A 21,279-nucleotide genomic window follows, 5' to 3' on the forward strand; every position below is an offset into this window, starting at 1 on the left:
TTATGATTATGCTGTTGTTTGCAACGAAGTAACATTTTTCTGTTTCTTTTACCATCTTCTGCCAGTGAGCAGTATTTGAATAAACTAAAGACCTTTCAATTAGACTTAACCACAAATTAGATTAAAAACTGGGGGGTCTCAAAAGAGAATGTCTAAAAAAAATGGTTCGCTAAGTTTTAACCTTGAAATAATAGTGTCATTTTGTATACCATAACCACCAATTTCCATTAAGACTTTTTTTTTTTTTTTTACTAATGGGCAGTCAGTATTGGAAATAGAATTCTATTATATTGTTTTGCCATTCTTGTGGCAAACGAGGTAAAATATGATTCAAGATACTAGTTTTGCATACCTTCAGCATAGGGTATTTGCATCAGTATTTTTATTACTAGTGTAATGAATAGCTATGTGATGGCTTAGTTATCAAAAATAAAGTCAATAAAAAAGATAGATAAGAAAAGAATTAGAGCATCAGGTGATGGTGAAATGTAGCATAATATAGACAGAACATATCACAGTTATCATATATGGCCACCTACACAACCTAACCCAATCACACATAGGATTGTCTTGGATCAACTGGTTTGGAAAACAATTGCACTACTGATATTTCAGTCACTTTCAATAATTCTCAACTTCAAAAAAGCCAAATCAGTTTCTTCCCCTCACCTCAAGTAACCAGTGACAACTGTTGTAGTGGAAAGAACTCTTGGCTAGGAATCAGGAAACTTCATTGCTAGGCTTGGTTTCCCACTTAGGAAGTGTGAATTCGGGCAGGTCATTTAACCTCTGTACAGGGTGATTATGAAGTTCAGAATAGGATCATCTATAAGAAGTACTTTGGAAAATAAAAAGCTTTATACAAATATGCAATAGTATGTGTGTGAATATATGTGTGTGTGTGCATGTAAGAAAAACTAACATCATCAATAGTAGAAAGCCACCTATAAATGTATTTGTTCATATGTATATATGAACACATATATATAGATATATACATGTATATATATACATAAAGATACATACACACATATATTTACTAAATTAAAAACTTTTACTATTTAGGATTTAGAAGCAGGACTGGCTGCTTCTAAAATGAGTCAAGGCAGTTATAGATTAACACACAATGCCAAGGTGCAATGAAGAACTTTAAAAAAAGACAAAGTCCATGTAGATGACATTTAAAAGTATGTTTTAGTGAAGCCCCTTTGCTCTTCATTGATGGTTGACAGCAAAGCAGATAAGGGGAGTTTTGTTGTAATAACAACAGGTTACCAATAATTTATTGAACATCTGTGAATTCCCCCCACCCCAAATGAAAGTTAGAATCTTAACAATGACCTACATCTAATCAAAAGGTTTCACCCATATCCTATTCCACAGTCTCCCCTCTCTGGATGATAAAGTTAATAGGTCACCTCTGCCAGAGTTTTCAGGAAGTAACATCTGGGAAGTGTCAAGTTCCCATAGTGAATACAAGGCACACATTAGGCTTGTACCCTGGAGTCAGTAGGACTATTACTGTAACAGTCTTTTGAACTTCTCTCTTTGTGATCATCTAAGATCAAGGAACAAAATGACAATCCTGAGAATAACTATTCTCCCTTACCTAGTCCCACACCACCTGATAATTGTTGAGGACCCAATAATCTCGTCTTCTAAAATAATTTTAAGTGAGCTACATTCCTTTTTAAATACGTATCAATAAATTAGGAAGGAATTTCATTGTGAGGTGGAGGGTAATACAAACACCTTTGATTGGTGAGCTCAGACAATGCCATTCTATTTTGAAACCATCCATCAGTACCCTTTGATCTTTATTTTAAACAACCAAGAGTAAAGCATTGAATTTTAAGGTCTCAGTCCTCAGTGTGAAAAACAAATATATTATACTGTATTTTTATTGGACAGATTAGCATTGATGGTCATCTACCTCAAACTGAAACTCACAGATTAATCACTAGATTAATTAGGACCAGCCAAAAAAATGGTTATGTGATGTTACCTCCCACCCACACTCCCAGACTTTAAAAAAATGATAATGTGTAAAATCGGTTCGAAATCTCTGCACAGGAGGCAAGGAAAGAGAGAGCAAGAGCTGATCGTTGCCTACCATTCTGTACTTTATTCTACTGCTGTGGTTAGTTTGCCTCATTACTTAACCAAAGCAATCACTCCAGGAGCATCTCCAGGCATTAAAAAATGCTCACAACTAAGACATACATCTTTCAGAAATTGGAGTTTCTTCTCCAGATTAATATTTCTATTTTCTGATACCAAAAAAAAAAAAAAAACCAGTTTCTAAGGAAAAATTCTGCAGCAATATATTCAAAGCTTGCCACCTTAGAACCATAATGTGCCTTTCTTCTAAAGGAGACCTCCAAAAGCAGTGTCTCATTTAGTATCACGGTGTACTGGCCAAAGAGGCCACAGAGAGCACGGGGCCCGTTTTACAAATGGAGGCCTGAGTGTCATCCCAGCCTCTCTCCATGCAGAGAGAACGAGAGGAAGCAGTGACAGCCACATATTCTACTCATTTCTTAAATGTGCATTTGTGAGCTCACATGTCAATGACAGAATCCTTAAGCAGGTGCAAAATAAACAAGTAAAATACATTGGGAATGCTGGTCCTTGTGATTAGAATTTAATCCATCTCACAAAACAACTGCAAAGGGACAAATGTATGCAAGTAAACATAGTCTAATTGATTCGGGACTCACCTGACCCCTTTTGTCCTCTTGGAGTTGTAAATACCTGCCCAGATTGGCAGAAGTCGGCTAGAATAGAGACAGTCCCAAACCTTTAGTCTTTATAGGCATCCCCCCTCTCTGTTCCAATTCCAACATCCTCTTCACTCTGATTGGCTTCTGGTTCTCTCACTGCTCCTTGCCTTTGAAATGTTCTCCACTCAGCAACATGCAGGGTTAATGTCTCCAACTTCCCCCAAAGCATCTACGCATGTCCTGGGCATGTGTATTTTCAGTGACCCAAAGTGACAGTCAGTGGGAGGTAGCTTCTTCTAACTCCTTTTCCTGGAGACTTGTCTCTCCCTTGCATGGCTTGTCTTGGCTCTTCTAAAAGGCTAAGGGAGGTTATCTACTCTCTTCATCCACAGGTGACAAACCATAATGTGGCTCTGTTTTAGAAGGATGGCCTGCATGACTAGTGTATCACTGCCAGAAAGAAAACTCAGGTTCTATATTTGAACCCCTACCTTGTCTTCCAAATCAAGCACCTCCAAAAATTATGAGCTCATTATTGCCTTTCTATTTGACATCTTCCTACCCAGGTTAACAATATTTCCTTTCTTAATCTGATTTCCCCCCTTTTTTCTTCTTTATAAAGTTTTCTTTATAAAGTTTCTTCTGACACAGGTGAAGCTATGGTTGTTTTCTGGAAAAAAAAAGAAAGAAAAATTCTTTTATTCCTAGCTTCCCATACCATCTTACAGAATAAACATATGTGATTTTCAAGGAACAATAACTGGAATAATTTGTTTGTCATTTCATCTTCATTTATTGATTGAACAAATGAATGTTCAGGTCAAATTCTGCCATAATAAGACAAGGGAGTTTCCAAGTTACTTTCTTGGGGTGAAATATTATTATACTTATTACTGAGTGAAAGCAAAAGAGAAGCTTAAGAATCATTCAGCTCAGGGCACCTGGGTGGCTCAGTTGGTTAAGCATCTGACTCTTGATTTCAGCTCAAGTCATGATTTCAGGGTCGTGAGATTGAGCGACACATTGGGCTCCAAACTGACCATGGAACCTGCTTAAGATTCTCTTTCTCTCCCTCTCTCTCTGCTCCCCGACCCCCACTCTCTCTCTCTCTCTAAAAGAAAAAACAAATCATTCAGCTATGCATAGACTTTGCTATTTTAATGATATTTGCTGAAATAGCAAATATCCAATATACCATTTTTGAATTTCACCATGCCAGTTTTGATAACCAGAATGTGATAGCATGATTACCTACATGTAACTTGAATTTTACAGCCCTGGTCTACACAGAGACTGGAAAAACATCTTTTTAAAATCATGTTCAATTGAATTTAACTTATTTCTGCCAAATAGATAAATGTCAGCTTTCCCTACAGTCTTTTATTCCAGTGAAATTCAGTTAGTAATGAGATTTAACATTTTCAACAATAAGTTTAATCTAAGTTTAATCTTTTGAGGTCTTGAAATGGACTAATGGACCGCTTCTTCCCAATTTCTCTGGGATGGAGATGTACTGAATGTCCTCTCAGAATTCTCAAACGTTGAGTTATTTTTGATTCAGAACATTTCCACTGGTTGCCCTTGAGTAGACATTCCATATTATCACATTACCTTTGGAATCTCTTTAAACTGTGACTCACATTCTTAGTAAGGCAACTAGATATGAACACCTTCTTTTCCACCAACTTTTTTTTTAACGACATCTCCCTTGAGTAACTGGTCACCTTGCAAGGTTTCAATTCATTGAGCTGAGTACACGTGATACATATTCCTATGAACTGTAGGGACTTTTTGTTTGTTTTGCTTAACTTGGAACGACCAAGAGCTTTAATATTGCCCCCCATATCTGAGTTGTAATGTTCACAATATTGTCCTAGAGAATTTCATTACTCAGTATTTCTCATAATTTCTTCACACCGTGCACACTAATTACACATATGTGTGTGCACTCATATATCCAGTTAAAAACTTAAGTTTTAGGTTAAGTCCCACCTATGTAACTCACGAGGCAGGGCTTTAGATAAAATAAATTTTTCATTACGCTCTTAACATTCATTATTGTTCTCTGTGCATACCAATCAGGGTACGCTATCTTTCACAATAATCTTTTTCACGTGGTCTATCTGAAAAAAATCTTGTGAAATCATTGTCTCCTTGTCTTCACCTCCCCTCTCCAGGTGCTCAAACCAGTCTTCAGAAGTGTGTTTAGCTAACACAGACTTCTGTCTACTCCCCAGATATCTTCATTTTAATCAAGAATGAATCTTAATGAATTTCTAAATGGCATGTTTCCAGATACCCGTAAAGGGGGTAGGGGAAATTGGTGTGGAAACATTGCCAGTGCTTTGAAAGGAAGATAGCAAAAAGAAAAGTGGCAAAATGCATAGCTTGCAATCTTAATGAACAAAGTTGTACCAACTAATCATTGTATTTCCATACACTATTTCTAATATTTACCCTGCATAGTGGGTATTATTCTTATTAACCCCATGTTTACCAATAAGGAAGCTGGAGCTCCTAGTTGTTTTGTGATTTGCCCAGGTTTAGATAGCAGTGAAGTAGCCCAGCCAGGATTCAAACCAGCTCTACGGATGCTCACGCCCACCTACCTGTGCCTGCACATTTTACTAGACTTTGGGGAAGGGTAAGTGAGAGCTCAAAATCTCCAAGTATCAGCTCCAAGTAATTTGGAGTTTGTACATGAAAGGATGTTCAGACCAGAAGACACATATGGAGAATCTAAAAATGTCCCATCTCTTTAAACCCAAGGAAAGTGTAAGAGTAAAACAGAAAACATGGACTTAGAAGTCAGAAAGCACCAGGTCAAATTCTGTTTCTGCCAATTATTATACTGGCTCTTACCTTGGATAAAGTTAGTTGTTTGGAGCCAGGTTCTTCCATATAACAATGAATTTAACAATATCAATTCCATTGGTCTACTGTGAGGATGCAATGAAGATAACTTAGATAAAAGTCTCAACGTGAGTCCCCACTCCTAGTAGGACCTCAATAAATGGTCCTTCCCAAGAACCATTCTCTCATCCTCCCTTGAAAGGAAGGGATGGTCCTCTTTTCATCCATTGTCATAGTTTATTTATAACCTTTAAATAGTTGCAAAAGAAGATGTTTTTCAAGTCTATGGCAACATAAATGATCACTGGACAGCAGCTACACTACCATGGCTAAGAGTATAAATTCTAAATCCTAACTGCTGGTTTAAATCCTGGCTCTACTCTTAAAAAGTTGTATATCTTACTATATTTGCTCAATACTTCTGGGCTTCAGTTTCCTTATCTGTAAAATAGGAATAATAATAATAATAGCACTTACCTGGTGAGATTTCATAAGATTTAAATTCATTAATACAAGTAAAGTGATTAGTACAGTGACTGGCACTTAGTAGTGCTTTATAAATGCTAGCTATTATTATTAACCATGCAAATACTGGAACTAGAATAGTAATTCTCAGCCAGGGGTGCTTTAGCCCCCCAGGGGACATTTAGCAATGTCTGGAGACTTTTTTTATTGATACAACTCAGTGAGGGGATGACACTAGAGGGTAGAGGCCAGGGACGCTATTAAACATTCTAAAATACATAAGACAGCACCTACAACAAAGAAATATCTAGTCCAAATGTCAGTAGTGCCAAAGTTTAGAAATACTGAGCTGAGAAAAACCATCCCTGGTCAACAGAGATCCTGAGATATTTTCCCAGGGGGCATAAACAGTCACTAACCAAATATTGCTGGAAAATCAAATAGGTGTATAGAAACTGTACCCTATTCAATGTCAAGTAAGCTAATATTGGAAAAAGTCAAATGGTTATTGGCTATATGGGACTGTAACACTTCAGTGTGTCTTAGAGTTACATTAAAATATTCTTTTAAAAGAGTAATATTTACTTCTTATAGGCATCATTATTCTAAAATACATTGAATAAGAATTTGGAGGGTGGATAAGCAAAGATACGCAAGGGCTTTAGAGCCTGCAGGTCCCATAAAAATTAATGCTTGCGAATTTATTGGGATTCCTTCCCCCATGGGATCCAGCAAGGGAAGATGGTCTACGTATTATGGACACTGGGTAGGAAAGAAAATGGGCATGAATTTTCATGCTACTTTGTATCTTCACCCTCCTCAACCTTACTTACTTTGTGGGCAGTGAGATTATTTAAAGAAAGCTAGACGTGAAGTGCTCAAACTATCTCTTTCCTCGCAATCTCAGGGTCTCAGGTGAATTTAGCAGGATCTTGAGCTAGGAGGACTCCTTTTCAATCCTGTGACTTTCTCTAGATATCCTCTAGCTTGGGTTGAAGAGGACACGTTGGCAACTCTAATCAGAACTAAGTAAGCCCAAGGGATGGCCTTTCTTTTAGGCCTTTCCTTAAGAATAGCCTTCAAACTCTGAGGAAGAAAGTAGGAATCTCTCTATCAGGAGCACACTAGGTTCTGACTTTAGTTATTTGGGACCTGATGGTTGGTACTCAGGGAACTAGAAAGATATAATGAGGTCTCTTCTTCCCCAGTCCTTGGCAGGGAGATACTGTTCAAACACAAAACATTGTTCCAATGAACAGAAGATACATGAAGAGGTAGGACTCCTTTCTAATGCTTGCGGGTGAGATCCACCAGAGAGGTTCATATGAGTTTCGGATGGACTCAGTACTATCCGCCATATAAAAGGAGGACTCTGTATCATTGTGATTGTAGTGGGCTGAATAATAGTGCATAAATATATCAGGTCCTAATCACCAGGACCTGTAAGTGTTACCTTATTTGGAAAAAAAGCTTTTTGCAGATGTGACTAAATTAAGGCTCTTGAGATGGGGAGATTATCTTGGATTATCTGGCTGGGCCTTAAAGGGAATCAGGAGTATCCTTGTGAGAAGGAGGCAGGGGAAGATCCGACACACAGAGAAGAGGCCATGTGACCAGGGAGGCAGAGCCTGGAGGAACACAGCCACCAGAAGTTGGAAGGGGGGCAAGGAAGGGACTCTCCCCTAGAGCCACTGAAGTAAGTGCAGCTCTGCCAATACCTTGATTTCTGTCCAGTGAAAATGATTTTGGACTTTTGGCCTCCAGAACTGTGAGAAAACACATCTCTACTGTTTTAAGCCACCAGGTTGTGGTGATTTGTTTCAGCAGCCTCAGGACACTAATATAGTGGTCATGACTGTGGCTTCTCTTCTCACAGGTGTCCGTTAGCCGAACCTAAGTGGGAAAAAGGAAGTGGAGGAAGAGGAAGAAGAATGAAAAAAACAGAAGGCAAGCAGGAGATAGAAGACTGAACAGGAGCAGGGAGAGGAGAAGAAAGAAGAATCAGAAAAAAAGTGAAAGAGAAATAATTCACTGAATGGTACAGGTCACGTGTGAATCGTATTGGGGAGAAGTACATATAGTCCCTATATTCCACTCTTATCTACACGGTGGACATTAAGGTTATGCCTTAGGCTTGAGTCACAAGAAGAATTTTGTCTTTAAAACATCTTCGTGATTCATCCAATGGTTATATGTAGCTCACTAAAGTTTTTCTCATCAAGGTTACCAATGATCTCCCTTCAGGCAAAAGACAGTAACCTCTTAGTCATCAAGCCTGACTTGCCAACACTAAACATCCCTCAAGATTCTGCTCATAACCCACTTCTTCCATAAAATTTCCCTTGATCTTTGTTTCTATTTTCTGATTTCCTATTACCCTCTCAGGAACTGTGGCTTTTATTCCTGCCCCTCTAAAAAGAGGCCAGGGAGGCTGCTAAGCATCCTAAAATGCACAACATGACTTCCTACAACAAAGAATTATATTTTTATACCCCCTCCAGCACTTTGCACAGGGCTGGTGTGGAATAGAGTCCTGTGGTGACTGACTACCTATTATTCTGTTCAATAATACAGATGGTCTCATCTCCTTCATCTTCTACCAATTTATCATATTGTACAATGATGATTGATATTGAGAATTATGTCCCTGAGGCATGCTAGACCTAAATCATAAAAAATAAACTGACAAAATTCATTCATTGTCTTGCTGGTTAAAAAAAAATCTACTCATACATTTTAGATTTCCAACTGGAAGAGTTGAGGCCAGAAAGCATTACTCATTCAACCTAATTTAACTCCAAAATGCAATTAACAGCAACTCCTCAAGTCCCAAATACTCACAGCATCTGAAGATTTACTTATTACCAGGAGAGTTACAGGTTTGTCCTAAAATATACCTGAGGGTACCAGCTTTCTGGTGTTTATTTCCCAATATATGGCAACTCTTAGTAGAAAAGTAAGCTTATTTTAAAATTGATTTTATGTCCTGGTTTAAAATTTCCCAAAGGAGATTCTGCATTTGGGAGACTGTTTATATGTTTCATATTGCTCATTTGCATCCAGTGTAACTGAAATTTAAGTCCAGTTCAACAAAGCATCCCACAGCAAGTGATCAGATAACTGCCCACGTGCAAACCATTACATACACACATGGTTGAAGAATCCAGTCAAGGACATAATAACTGTTTGTGAGCATCTCTCATGATTTCACATTTTAATGTTTATTATTTTTTGTTTTTTAAACATAAAAAAACCTATGGCACACTGTGGCATTCCCATCATGTAAGAGCAGTTTATAGAAAACACATTACAAATTAAGAATCACAAACACATGGAGAATGGAAATAAATGAAATAAAACAAGTGAACTAATTAACACCCTTCCAAAACAGAAAACCAAGACTTAAAATATTGTACACCTTAGTGAAATAACAGCTGCTCTTACTAAAGACCATATATTCCCTTAGTATAGTATTTTGTAATTTATTGCCTTTCCCACCTTGGAAAAATTATGTTACAGTTATATGGCCCCATATTAACATTTTTTTGGCCTTTTATAAGTAACACCTTTGAAACTGGACATTTAGTTATCCATTAAGTCAGTTGCTTGAGAAAAGCTTTCATTTTTTTTTTTTTTTTCTGGCTCTTTAGAATGCTTCAAAAGAATGATTCAGGGAAATCATAAAAGGATTAATTCAAAATGATGAAATGATGAAATTGTAAAATGTAAATGCATCCCTCCACACATACCCACTCTGTTATCTATGTCTCTAAAGCATGATGCATTCACATTACCCATATATACCACAGATTTCTATTTTGATGACATTAATTAGTCCAGAATAATGACTAAGGTCAAAAGTCCCACACACCATGAAAAGCCTGGTTTTAGGTAGAGAAAAGTGTCCTTGATGAGGCTGATATTACCAGGCTTCTTCTCTCCACTTTCCAAAGAGAATCCTATGGGTTGTAGCCTGGTTTCCTGTTTCTTAATGATAAAATGCCTAGTATTCTACTAGCACTTTCTGAAACTCTTCAACTTCACTGTCTTCCTGAGACAACTCTGCCCTGAAGGGAAAAATAGTTTTCTTCACCCAGCGTCTTTTTCCTTGTATTAATATTAATATCCCATGAGAATATTAGCTCTGGAGGAAAGAATTTGGTGGCAAAATTCCATATTTACTCATGAAATCCACCCCCAACTTCCACTCACACATTTTAAAAGGACAGTCAAAGGAAAAGCTCCCATGCCTACTACCCTCTCTTCACGCTTCCCCTCAGCTTCTTCTGACACCCACTCTGGGTTTCTTTTCTGTTTTTTGTTGTTGTTGTTGTTGTTGTTGTTGTTTTTGGTTGTTCCTGCTGAACCAAAAGCCACTTTTACTAGCAGAGGCTGTTTTTTAGAGTATACTCTGTATTTATTTGGGCAGAAAAGTATTTAAGTTAAAAAAAAAAGACTTCCTTGGCCCTGGCTAGAGTGTGAAGACAGAAAATGATGTGTGTCCAGTCCTCTAGGCTCTAACCCCGCCTGCCTGTTCCCCCACTGCCCGGCCCTGCCTCATGGGTTGCAGGAAGTGTGTATCAAAGCCTCACGCATCAAATCTCAGTAAGATTTAAACAAGGTAGTGGGGTTGACAGCAGCTGCCTATCCTTCCTCTCCTAGAAATGTTGTTTAAAAGACTTGCTGAAGGAAATCCTTGGTGCTACTGAATCTTTAAAATGATTTTTTTTTTTTTTTTTTTTTATAATATTTTTATTTATTTGAAAGACAGAAAGAGGGAGAGATGGAACACAAGCAGGGGGAGTGAGAGAGGGAGAAGCAGGCTTCCCGCTGAGCAGGGAGCCCGATGCGGGGCTCGATCCCAGGACCCTGGGATCATGACCTGAGCCGAAGGCAGACGCTTAACGACTGAGCCACCCAGGCGCCCCTTTAAAATGATTTTTAAATGGCTATTTGCATATGCAGCTGAGTGACGAAGCGCTTGAACTCTGAAGCCACTCTGCATTCAAACGTGGGCTCCATACTCGACCTTGAGTAAGTTACTCTACTTCTCTGTGCCTCAATTTCCTCATTTGAGATAGTCTCGAATGAAAATGGTAATATCAACCTCATAATGTTGTTGTGAGGATTAAATAAGTTAAAATATGCAAAGTACTTCAGAAGAGTGTCGGCATTTGGTACACAGTATGGGTCAGGGATAAAGTATCTACATCTCTTTCTCAGACACACAGAGATTTGAAGACATGCTTGTAAAAATAGAGTACTTTGACCTCTGAACAACAGTTGACCTTAAACAACATGGGGGCTTGGGGCCCTGACCTCTCATTCAGTCAAAAATCTGCGTATTAACTACTGACTCCCCCAAAACTTAAATACTAATAGCCTACTGTTGACCGTAAGCCTGATAATATAAACAGTCAATTAACACATATTTTGTATGTTATATAATTCATATACTGTATTCTTACACTAAGGTAAGCTGGAGGGAAGAAAATGTTATTAAGAAAATCATAAGGAAGAGAAAGAGAAAATACATTTACAGTACTGTACTGTATTTATTTAAAAAATCCAAGGTAAGTGGATCTGTGTTCAAAGTCATGCTGTTCAAGGGTCAACTGTGTGATGTATGCGTATATATATGTATACTATATACATAATATATAAAAATATATAAAAATATTTACAAACTTATGTATATAACATACATATTATATATATATATATAAATTGGCACTCGGCAAATAGTTGGTGAATTAATACCATCTAACAAAATAAGTGTATTATCTAGAGTATAATTAGCTTTGTCACTGTTTTATATTTGCGGTGATCCATTGCTGTTAATCAATGGAGACAAGCATCGCAGGGTTCAGGGTAGACTTGTATGGATGAAGGGGCTCAGGCCTAGATAGTAAAGAAAGAAATGTACAGAGAACCACCACATGCCATGTTCTGAGCTTGGCACTTTTCATGTGCCATTACTTATAAGTCTCTTAACAGCTCTTTTAAAGTAAATAATGCAATAAGTTGTATTGTGCAGATGAGGTCAATGAGCTCAGAACTCCTCAGTAAATTACCTCAAATCATACAGCTAGTAAATTAGTGGTGGAGGTGGGATTCTAATCCTACACCATTTTAAGCAAAGCAAAACAAAACAAAACAAAAAACCCATAATATGGAAAAAGGACAAAGATGGGTTATGCAAGGGAAGTGATTCTATGAAATGGTTATTATGAATAGATCATTGACAAACAAGGTTTAGAATTCAAAGATGATTTGGTATATCTTAGACTCAGCCTTGAGGTAGATATTCAGACTACATACTACCTACTTTTAATCCCGTGACGAAATTCATCATACATTTCAATCGTAGCTTCAAACATGGTCAGAGATGGAAAGCCACTTAGAAGACCATTTAGTCCAACTTCCTCAGTTAACAGTTAAGAGACTTCAGAGGTGAAATGATAGGCTCAACGTCATACAGGCAATTAGCAGCACAAGCAGCCAGGATTCTGCTGGATCCAACACTCCTCCCCTTATAGCACGTAGAACAGCCAACTGGGACACCACAGTTTTAAATGTATCCATTTAGATGCATGTAAATTCTAGTTCATTTTAAATATTCCAATTCCTACTTTAGCATCTAAACCTAAAAAGAATATTAAGGTGATTCTTAAAATTCTTTGGGAAGATACAATAAATAATAATATTCTCTAGTAGAAAACAGAGTTTATCTCTAGGAGCTTCTATTTTTAAAACCTGACCAAAATTCTGGTACTGCTGTATGCTGTCAAATGAGAACAAAATCTAAAAACTGTCTTCGGGGGGAAAACAGCCTTTTAAAAAGAAGGTGGTGTTTTTCTTCATGCAGAGAGGAATTAAAGGGATTTTAAACTTTTTTGTTGTTATTAGATTACATTCATTCAACAAATATTTAGAGTACCAAATAACAAGAATAGCAGGAATCCTACTTTCCTTGTGTATTTCATAGCACTCATTAGAGAGGTGGGTTTTTGATAGTCATTGATTGGTGTTGCCTTTTCCTATGTTCAGCATAGTAGATGGCTTCAGGACAGTAGTCACTGAGATATGTCAGCCAATACTGATGTCCTTTTATGGAGGTAGAAGGAGATGGCTCTTGACTATTCAGTGTTCATGTTGTTTAGAACCACGCAGCATGATATGCATTTTCTTAGTTATACCAGCATCAGTATTGTGAAGTCCAAAGGCTTACAATTTCTTTCATTGTGCTTACACCAGAAATTTATCATTAACAGCACTATTTCTTATCTGGCTGCCATGGATGAGGTAGTATGAAGGTACGTATACTAAAAAAAAACTGTACCATCTAGCTATATCATAGTACGAACCTTTATCATGGAGCCTAGGAAGCTTTGTTAATGTGAGTTATAAAAGACAGTTATAATGTGAAAAGCACATTATCCACTGCTTCAGAAATATTGCATTATTTTTATAAAAGATTTTATTTATTTGAGCGAGAGAGAGCGGGAGGGAGAAAAGCACAAGCAGGGGGAGGGACAGAGGGAGGGGGAGAAGCAGGCTCCCCACTGAGCAGGGAGCCCAACTCGAGGCTTGATTCCAGAACCCAGAGATCATGATCCGAGCTGAAGGCAGACGCTTAACTGACTGAGCCACCCAGGCACCCCAGAAAAATTGCCTTATTATAAACATAACATAACAGCTAAAGATGCTAGATCTTGGGAATCTCAAACTTTTCTACCTAAACTTCAAAATGTGCCAAACATCATTTTCATAGAAAGGGTTGCAATGGCAATGTGGAAAGGAAGTACTAAAGTAAAGACAAAGAAGGGTGGAAGTACACAATTCTAAGTGATTTTTATAGCAGACGCTTAGCCCAAGTCAGCAAATAAATTGCCAACTGACAAGAAACTGGCATCCGAACTAAGCAAGTTTCTCAGGCCAAATGTCCAGAAATAAAAGAATGCTGGTGGGACTGAATAGGCAGGGAAACCACAATAAGCCACAAGTTAGCTGGATATTGTCAGACTTATAAGGTCCAGCAAAGATTTACTTGCCATATTGTATAAAGGGTGAAGTCCCACTCTCTGAAGACGATATTGAAAAGTCAACAATGATGGAGCAACTGATGTTCATTCATCATATGTGTCTACTTCCGTAAAATTCTATGTTATAAAATCAATTTGGGATTTAAGGGACCAACATCACAATCTCAGGGAGTTTGTTCCATATAAACCATCTGGTGGAAAAGTCCTGGTGAACTATGTGGTGATGACAGGAATCTCTATAAAAATCCACAAATATGATGTCCAACACAGACTCGGCCCTCAATAGCACATGTACACAAACACAAGGGAGATGGTGCACGCAATGGTAACACAGATACTTTACTGATGTCCATTATGGGAAATCAGCACATTTCATGCTCAGTAAATTAGTCACTAATATTGGTGACATACGGACGTTATCTGATCAGTGTGGTTTTCATGCCATTCAAAGCACTGAAAGCATGGTTGAAACCCTTAGGCAGAAATTCCAAGAACAACACCGTGATCTGAATTTTCATGAATACAATCAGGCAACTGGTCTGTTAAGTGCTGAAAGACACTGTAAATCTGGCTATCACGATGTTAATAAACACCTTTTGCTTAGTGTAGAGAAAGATGATGGAGAGTGTAGGGTGGTTAGTTCAGTTAGTGAATACATTTTGAACACTTGCACTATGCTAGCTCCTATGCTAGGCAAAGCACGGTGTCTTTTTTCAAAGAGCTTACTACCTAGTAAGGCATCTTGCAATTTAGAAATATAGTTATATTGATAGCATTTATACATACTACATAAAATAAAGATGCTTTCTGGGGACCACTGGTTGATTGGACAATTTTCTATGTAGCTTTCAAAGATTCTGATTCTGGATCCATATTGATTTAAAGAATCAAGATGTTCAATCTATGATGATATCAAAATAACAAAAAAAACCTAAATCTTGGTTCCAATCACATACATTTTTTTGGATGCTAGACAGACTTTTGTCTAATAATTAGAAAAATGAACTGCCAATATTAAAGTGGTGATTTACTTTGGTCTGATCTTCCCAGATCCTACCTGGATTCCAAACATTTCCAAATGGCTCTTCCCACAAGTTATGGGTAACGTGGGAATTCGCTCTCCTGATGCTACCAGCAAAAGGTAAGTAATTATTCTATTGGTAAAAGACAATGTTGCTTTTGTAAAATCGATCAAGCAATTGTATAAAGTTGTGGTGTTGAGATCAGTATCAAAATAAGCATGGATTTCAGTCAGGTAGTTGCCACTTTGATGAGCTTCAGTTAAGGTCACATTAGGAAAGTCGGTAAGTTTCAAATGTGTTGATTGCACATGCGGAAGGACAAAACAAGATTCCTTTTCATCCATGCTTTCAACCTGCAACTTGGGGCCTGGTGGGGGGCGGTTAGAGACCCTGGGAGACGTTAACTTACTCTCCTGTATATGCCTATTTTGTTTCCAGTTCACTTGTAATCACTCTCTGAGAAGAGCAATAAACACTAAATATTTAAGGGTAATGAAAATTTAGGCTGAACATCTACTCGTATGAACACGGCATGGGAAGGTTTTATTCTAGCTGCTCTGTGGTACCAGTGTCTGCGACTGTACATCCCACGGAGAAATATAAAGAGTCCCAAAGAGTGAAATTAAGGGTAGAGAACATCTGACCTCAATCATGGGCGTCAGGATAAGAAATGCGTAACACACATGGTCACAACTCAGAAGCAGTGATCTCGGGGTTACTGCACACAGAGCATGGCAGCTGTTCAGCTGGACATCTGGATCTCAGTGGCTCCAGAACGGGATTGTTCTCACATGAGATCTGTCTACGAGAAGCTCAGCCCATCTTCGGTAACGGTTTTGAGAATCTGATCTCATCTTCATGTAGCGCCCAACAAATGGTAAATTTTTACATATACATAAGATCCTTGTTTCTGGAAAGTAAAGGTTGCCCAAAAGCAAAATATTAAAACAAGAAGGATCATTTTGGGGTTGTATGGCTCTGTCCAAACTGACCCTTCACCTTTAGTGCTTGCACTCAAAAGAGATCGAGGATAATGTAAGGGTCTTGGCTGTCTTCCTGTATTATTTGATATCATCTAAATACATATAACTTTTTACCTACTTTTTAAAAGTTCAATTTCATTCCCTTTTCTGAGAAGAGCAATAAATAGCAAAATGTTGATGGGTAATGAAAGTTCAGCATATGCAAGTCTGGGTTAGTATGTAGGTTTAGTTGTCATCAATTTCAAATGGTGTATTATTAACTATTATAATTGGTAACTAGGAATTATGAAGTATTTGTATATTTAAACATATACATTCAGCTAATCAAATTTATCAGTGCATCAAATAAAGAAATTATATTTAAATTCTTAAAAATTACAAGATTAAGACTGGTGATACACAGAGAAGACTTTTGGATAGACATCTGAATTAATGGGAATAATTTCTTGGGTGGAAGGCCACCAGTGCGAAGTAACTTATCAATGTAAGTATGTGGTTGGCATAGTCCCTGTTCAACAGTGGAAAATTTTTCTAAAGCAGATCACAAAAGGTGTAATAAACGGCATTTGTATACTTATGTAGGCTTTTTTTATTTTTAAATTATTTATATAACTAGTTGGTACAAATCCCAAACCATAAAATAACGGGTTATTTTAAACACAGTTTGAAGGGTTAAGCTGTTTGCTCAATTTACTTGATATTGCTATTTATGTAAGAATTGTACATCAATTGCTGTAACGGGCTGCAATTGGCTGGGGTGGGGGCTTAGCAAAGACTCTGAATGGAGTCTATTACATTACTGTAGTTGCTCAATAAATAAGCACCCTTCCAGAAAAACACACTTACTTTAATGTTATGACATAGTCTAATATTTAAATCAATTGTTCAGAAACTGAGAGAAGTTCTTGAAAAGATTTAGTTAAGATACTTTAGAATTGGAGAATTCTGTGTAGATTTCGATTTAGTCCATTCCTAAACAAATGAGAAGTGGAAACAACTTAATTTCAAACAAATATTTCAAATTATCAGTCACATATAATGGGGGGAGAGGTACAACATGTAAGATAAGAGGCCAAGACAAATTATATATGGCCATTAATCATCAGTCTTCCAAGGACAAAGAGATGGAATGATGCAATAAATCCCTGATCGCAGTTGGAGACAGTGAGGGAAAGGTGGATGAGACTTAACTGTTCAGTGGTCATCAAACCAAAATCTTTCTTAAGCTGACAGTGTCAGAGTCTGGAGATGTTACTCTGAAACACAGCCTGGATGACTATGCGCTACTGGTATAGATAGAACAAAACGAAACCGCACGTGAAATGAGAACACAGAGCCAATGTCCCAAATCAGGCTGCTTCCGAGCACATGGGAGGAAGGAAAAGCAGGATCAGAATTCAACCCTAAAGAAGTTCACACCGTTTTGATAATCAAATACCTGTTCTGCACTCCAAGCCAGAGAGAGGTGTACACTTATAGGTCCTGATTTACTTGGATGCCTCCGTGATGATCCTGATAAATGGGTGAAGAGTTCTGGTTAATAGAAGTCAGCCGGGCAGAGCGGGTGGGGAAGTAACCTCGAGTGGTAGGTAAATCAAGCATCTTTGGAAGCTGCTTTAAGCCCTCCACCTGGGTGACCCAGAGGACTGGAGTCATAGCTTGGACACCTGGGAGAATACAGAATACTGGAAACCAAATTTTAAAAGGGTACCCTTGTATATCATGTGCAAAAGAAACCACATTGTTTTGTTTGGGGATAGGAACTAAAGCTCAAAGGCAGCTATAATCAAGTGAACCTTTAAGGCATGGCTCTTGAACTTGAGCATTCATCAGAATCCCCTGGAAGACTTGTTACAACACATTGCTGGTCCTGCCCCCAGAGTTTCTGCATCACTAGGTCTAGGGGTGACCTGAGAATTTGTAGTTAACCAGCTCTCAGGTGCTGCTGCCGCTGCTGGGTTGGGAACCGCACTTTGAGAACTGGGAGTTTAAGGAATACTGGACAAAAGGATACGTATCTTACAGAAAACTATGACTTGTTCTCAATGGAATCTAATCAGTAAGTTTACATGCAGTTAAAATTAAAAAATGAGCAGTGACCACCACCGTTACTTTGCAACAGTCAAACTAACCTCACAAAAGACTTCTCTGATGGAAAAAATGGGAAACTCTTTCCACGGTACACATTGGCTTTATTGGCTGTGGTCTTAGTCAAAGCACAGAATGAACCTTGGCCAGCAGCATGAGGTCTCTCAAGCTTGCAGCTGTTGAGAGGAGGCTGCTCTCCCAGTGACTCTGGGCAGGAAGTGCCTCGTTAGAATCGATGCATCTATTTTATTCAGCTCAGAATAAAAAAAAAAAAAAAGGCAAAACTCCCTAGGTTTATCCAAATTTCTTCTAAACTGCCCAACGTCCCAAAGCCACCATATCAGATGGCTTTACTGCCATGGCTGCCTGACTTCTGGTAACTGACAGCTTGAGGTTCAGAATGATGGGAAGTTTTCAAAATGCGAAGCATCAATCAAGCCTGTGTCTTCACTCACGGTGGGCTTAATGATAGCGTAAATAAAATGGAAATCCAAAATGACAGACAAGCACAGGGCTCTCAGACTGGAAAGCATCTGAAAGGAGGCCACTTTCCACCTGGATCCAAACTGCTAGGGAGCAGTCCACAAAGAACATTAAAGATTAGTGTGACTTGCATCAGAACGAGGACTCAACAGTGTGCAAGTTCACGGCACTTCTCGCCCCGCCGCTTTCCAGGACCCTGCATCAGATAAAGGATGCAGTGCTACCGCAGTTTTTTTTCTTTCAAGTAAACAGTTTAAAATGTGTGTTGTTGAAGGCAACCCAGCTTCCTCTGTGCTCATATCATTTTACAGAACTCCTGCCATCCTTCATTCCCTTCTCCAGCTAAGTGTTCAGCAATAACGGACAAACAAAATTTAAACTAGCATTACCACTACCCTAGGGATAACACTGAATACGAGTTATGCAGTATGATCTGATAATGGTTGGCTTCAAGAGCTGGGGGGAGAAAAAAACACAACCACCACCTTGTAGAGGGGATATATTAGAAACTTAGAGTTTAAATCCTATGTGCAACGTGACACACATTTTGGGAATTGCTGTTTCGGCTTTCAGGTAAAAAGGTGACATAAATAGGTTCTCCTGATAGATGCAGTACATATAAATAAATACTGCTCTAAAAAATAGCTGTGAATCATCACACAAGGGTGAAGAGAAACAATCTTGTTTTACCAAAGGGAGGATTTCACCCTTGGTGAACAGACCAGCCTACGTCACTAGGAAAAAAAAATCAATTAATTACTCATCTCACTAACTCTATGGTTGCCATTTATTCTGATGTCTTGAAACATAGGCACAGGACAAGCAGGTATGACTCTGGTCCACAGGCTGGCCCAAGTGAAGGATATAAAGCTGCTTACAAAGATCCTTGAGGAAATTACTATGAATCGCAGAGAAAGAAATGAGAGAATGAGAGAGAGAGAGACACTTGGAGGAAATATTTCCAATTGAAATAGAGTATGTCAGGAACAAAGGGAGATGCACTATCTCGAAGTACAGATTTTCACCTTGTCGGCCAAGTGTTTTAAAAATCATTTGAACTCCCGGTGGCTTCAAAAATACACCTGACTCTAAATTGAAAAATTTGTAAGAAAAGCAAAAACAAAAGGAAACTGTAATTTGATAGAAAACCTGATACTGTAACATTTAGACTTGTCCTTTTTTTAAAAAAAAAAAAACCTTTTAAGAAAATATTAAATCAGAATAAAAGGAGACCATCCATTAGTGACTAATGAGCATATAATCCTCCTTTCCCTCAAATTAAGATCTTTTCTTACTTTTAAATTATAACATCTGAACTGTTGGTAGGTTAATATCCACTAATTTTGTTTAAAAAATGTTGCTTCGAGCCAGTATTCTGATCTTTTATTTCCCGTCGAGTATACAGCTGACACAGAGCTCCAATATTTAAGGGTAAATTTAACTTTTTTAAAAAATTTAAATAATGCCAGTGAAAATGCTTTACTAAAGAATGATGTATGAAAGGATGTCAAGTCGTGGGGATCTATGGAGTGATGACAGAAGACAGTCTGGGCACGAATGTCCAGCATCTGCCAGTCTGAGAAAGACAGGGCATTCATTCTGGAATGGCAACTGTGTGACTTAAAACATAATGTTATTGTTCGAATTACAGGCGAGGAGTGTGGTATGGCTCTTTTTTGAGTATGGTAGCATTTTTTTTTCATGTTCCCGCCTCTGTGCTCACTGGTACAAGACTCTACCTTTTGAAAGGTGGAGGTCATCGGATTACATATTGTTTTGACTATCCTCCTGAAAGGGAACTAACATGCTGCTATGTTTAGAAATTCAGTATTTTCCAGCAGAGAGCGAGGCAACAAGTTCTCATCCACAACTGTCACATGGCTTTGTACCATGTCAGAGTCAAACTGTGTTATGGAAGATACCCAGCCACAGAAATATTCCACCATGGGCAGCCAAAGACACTTGCCATTTAAATCCTTTTGCAATTGGCTGGCCCCGAAAGACAGGCAAGTGCTACAAGCCTCTGACAGTCTGCCCCCCTCACTGTAGGTCGTAGTTATTAGACTTCAAAGGCCAGTGGTTGGGGCTGATCTAGTGAATGCTATGAGTGACCTGAGCGGGGTTTGGATTTAGGGAGGATGTGGGCCTAGGTGCGGATAAAACAGGAGATGCTAAGCTGGGGGCAGATGAGGTTAGAACTTGAAGGTCTGTCTGGCCTGGTCTCACCAGAGCAGAAAAATTGGTTTACTTTGTTACTAATCAAAAGCAAAGGAGACTTCTCTGAAATTTGTTTGGGGGCTTGGAATCTAAAGTTCTGTCTCTAGATGTAAGCATTTCTCCTAGCCTTAAATTAGATGTGTCGTGTTTTGTACGGAAATGGAACTAAATGGAATCTTTCATGGTTTAAATTTCTTTTCTCAAATAGGGATAAGCTGATGTTTTTATTGCTAAACATTTGAGAACTTAAAAGTTGAAAGATGTAACTATTTTTATATCATACTTTGGTGCATGAAATGCCTTTATATACAAACTTTCCCAAATTTACTTTCCAGCTTACGGTTCATGGTTTAGTTTTGATCCAAGAAAACCAGATGCCTTTGTGAGGGCAGCTTCCTCA

At 38.2% G+C, this 21,279-nt stretch overlaps 1 protein-coding gene across 1 annotated transcript in view; it reads right to left on the reverse strand.

The window, feature by feature from the left end:
- Nucleotides 1-2,675: 2,675 nt before the first annotated feature.
- Nucleotides 2,676-21,279, reverse strand: part of CEP128 (centrosomal protein 128) — a 419,635-nt gene continuing 401,031 nt past the window's right edge. The window contains exon 26 of the mRNA XM_032405704.1: nt 2,676-3,393. Within this exon, the coding sequence (XP_032261595.1) occupies nt 3,381-3,393 (13 nt within the window). The 3' untranslated portion in view covers nt 2,676-3,380. The remainder of the gene's footprint in view (nt 3,394-21,279) is intronic.

The sequence above is a fragment of the Phoca vitulina genome, unplaced genomic scaffold, assembly GCF_004348235.1.
Source record: "Phoca vitulina isolate PV1807 unplaced genomic scaffold, GSC_HSeal_1.0 scaffold7, whole genome shotgun sequence".
In the NCBI taxonomy this organism is placed as follows: domain Eukaryota; kingdom Metazoa; phylum Chordata; class Mammalia; order Carnivora; family Phocidae; genus Phoca; species Phoca vitulina.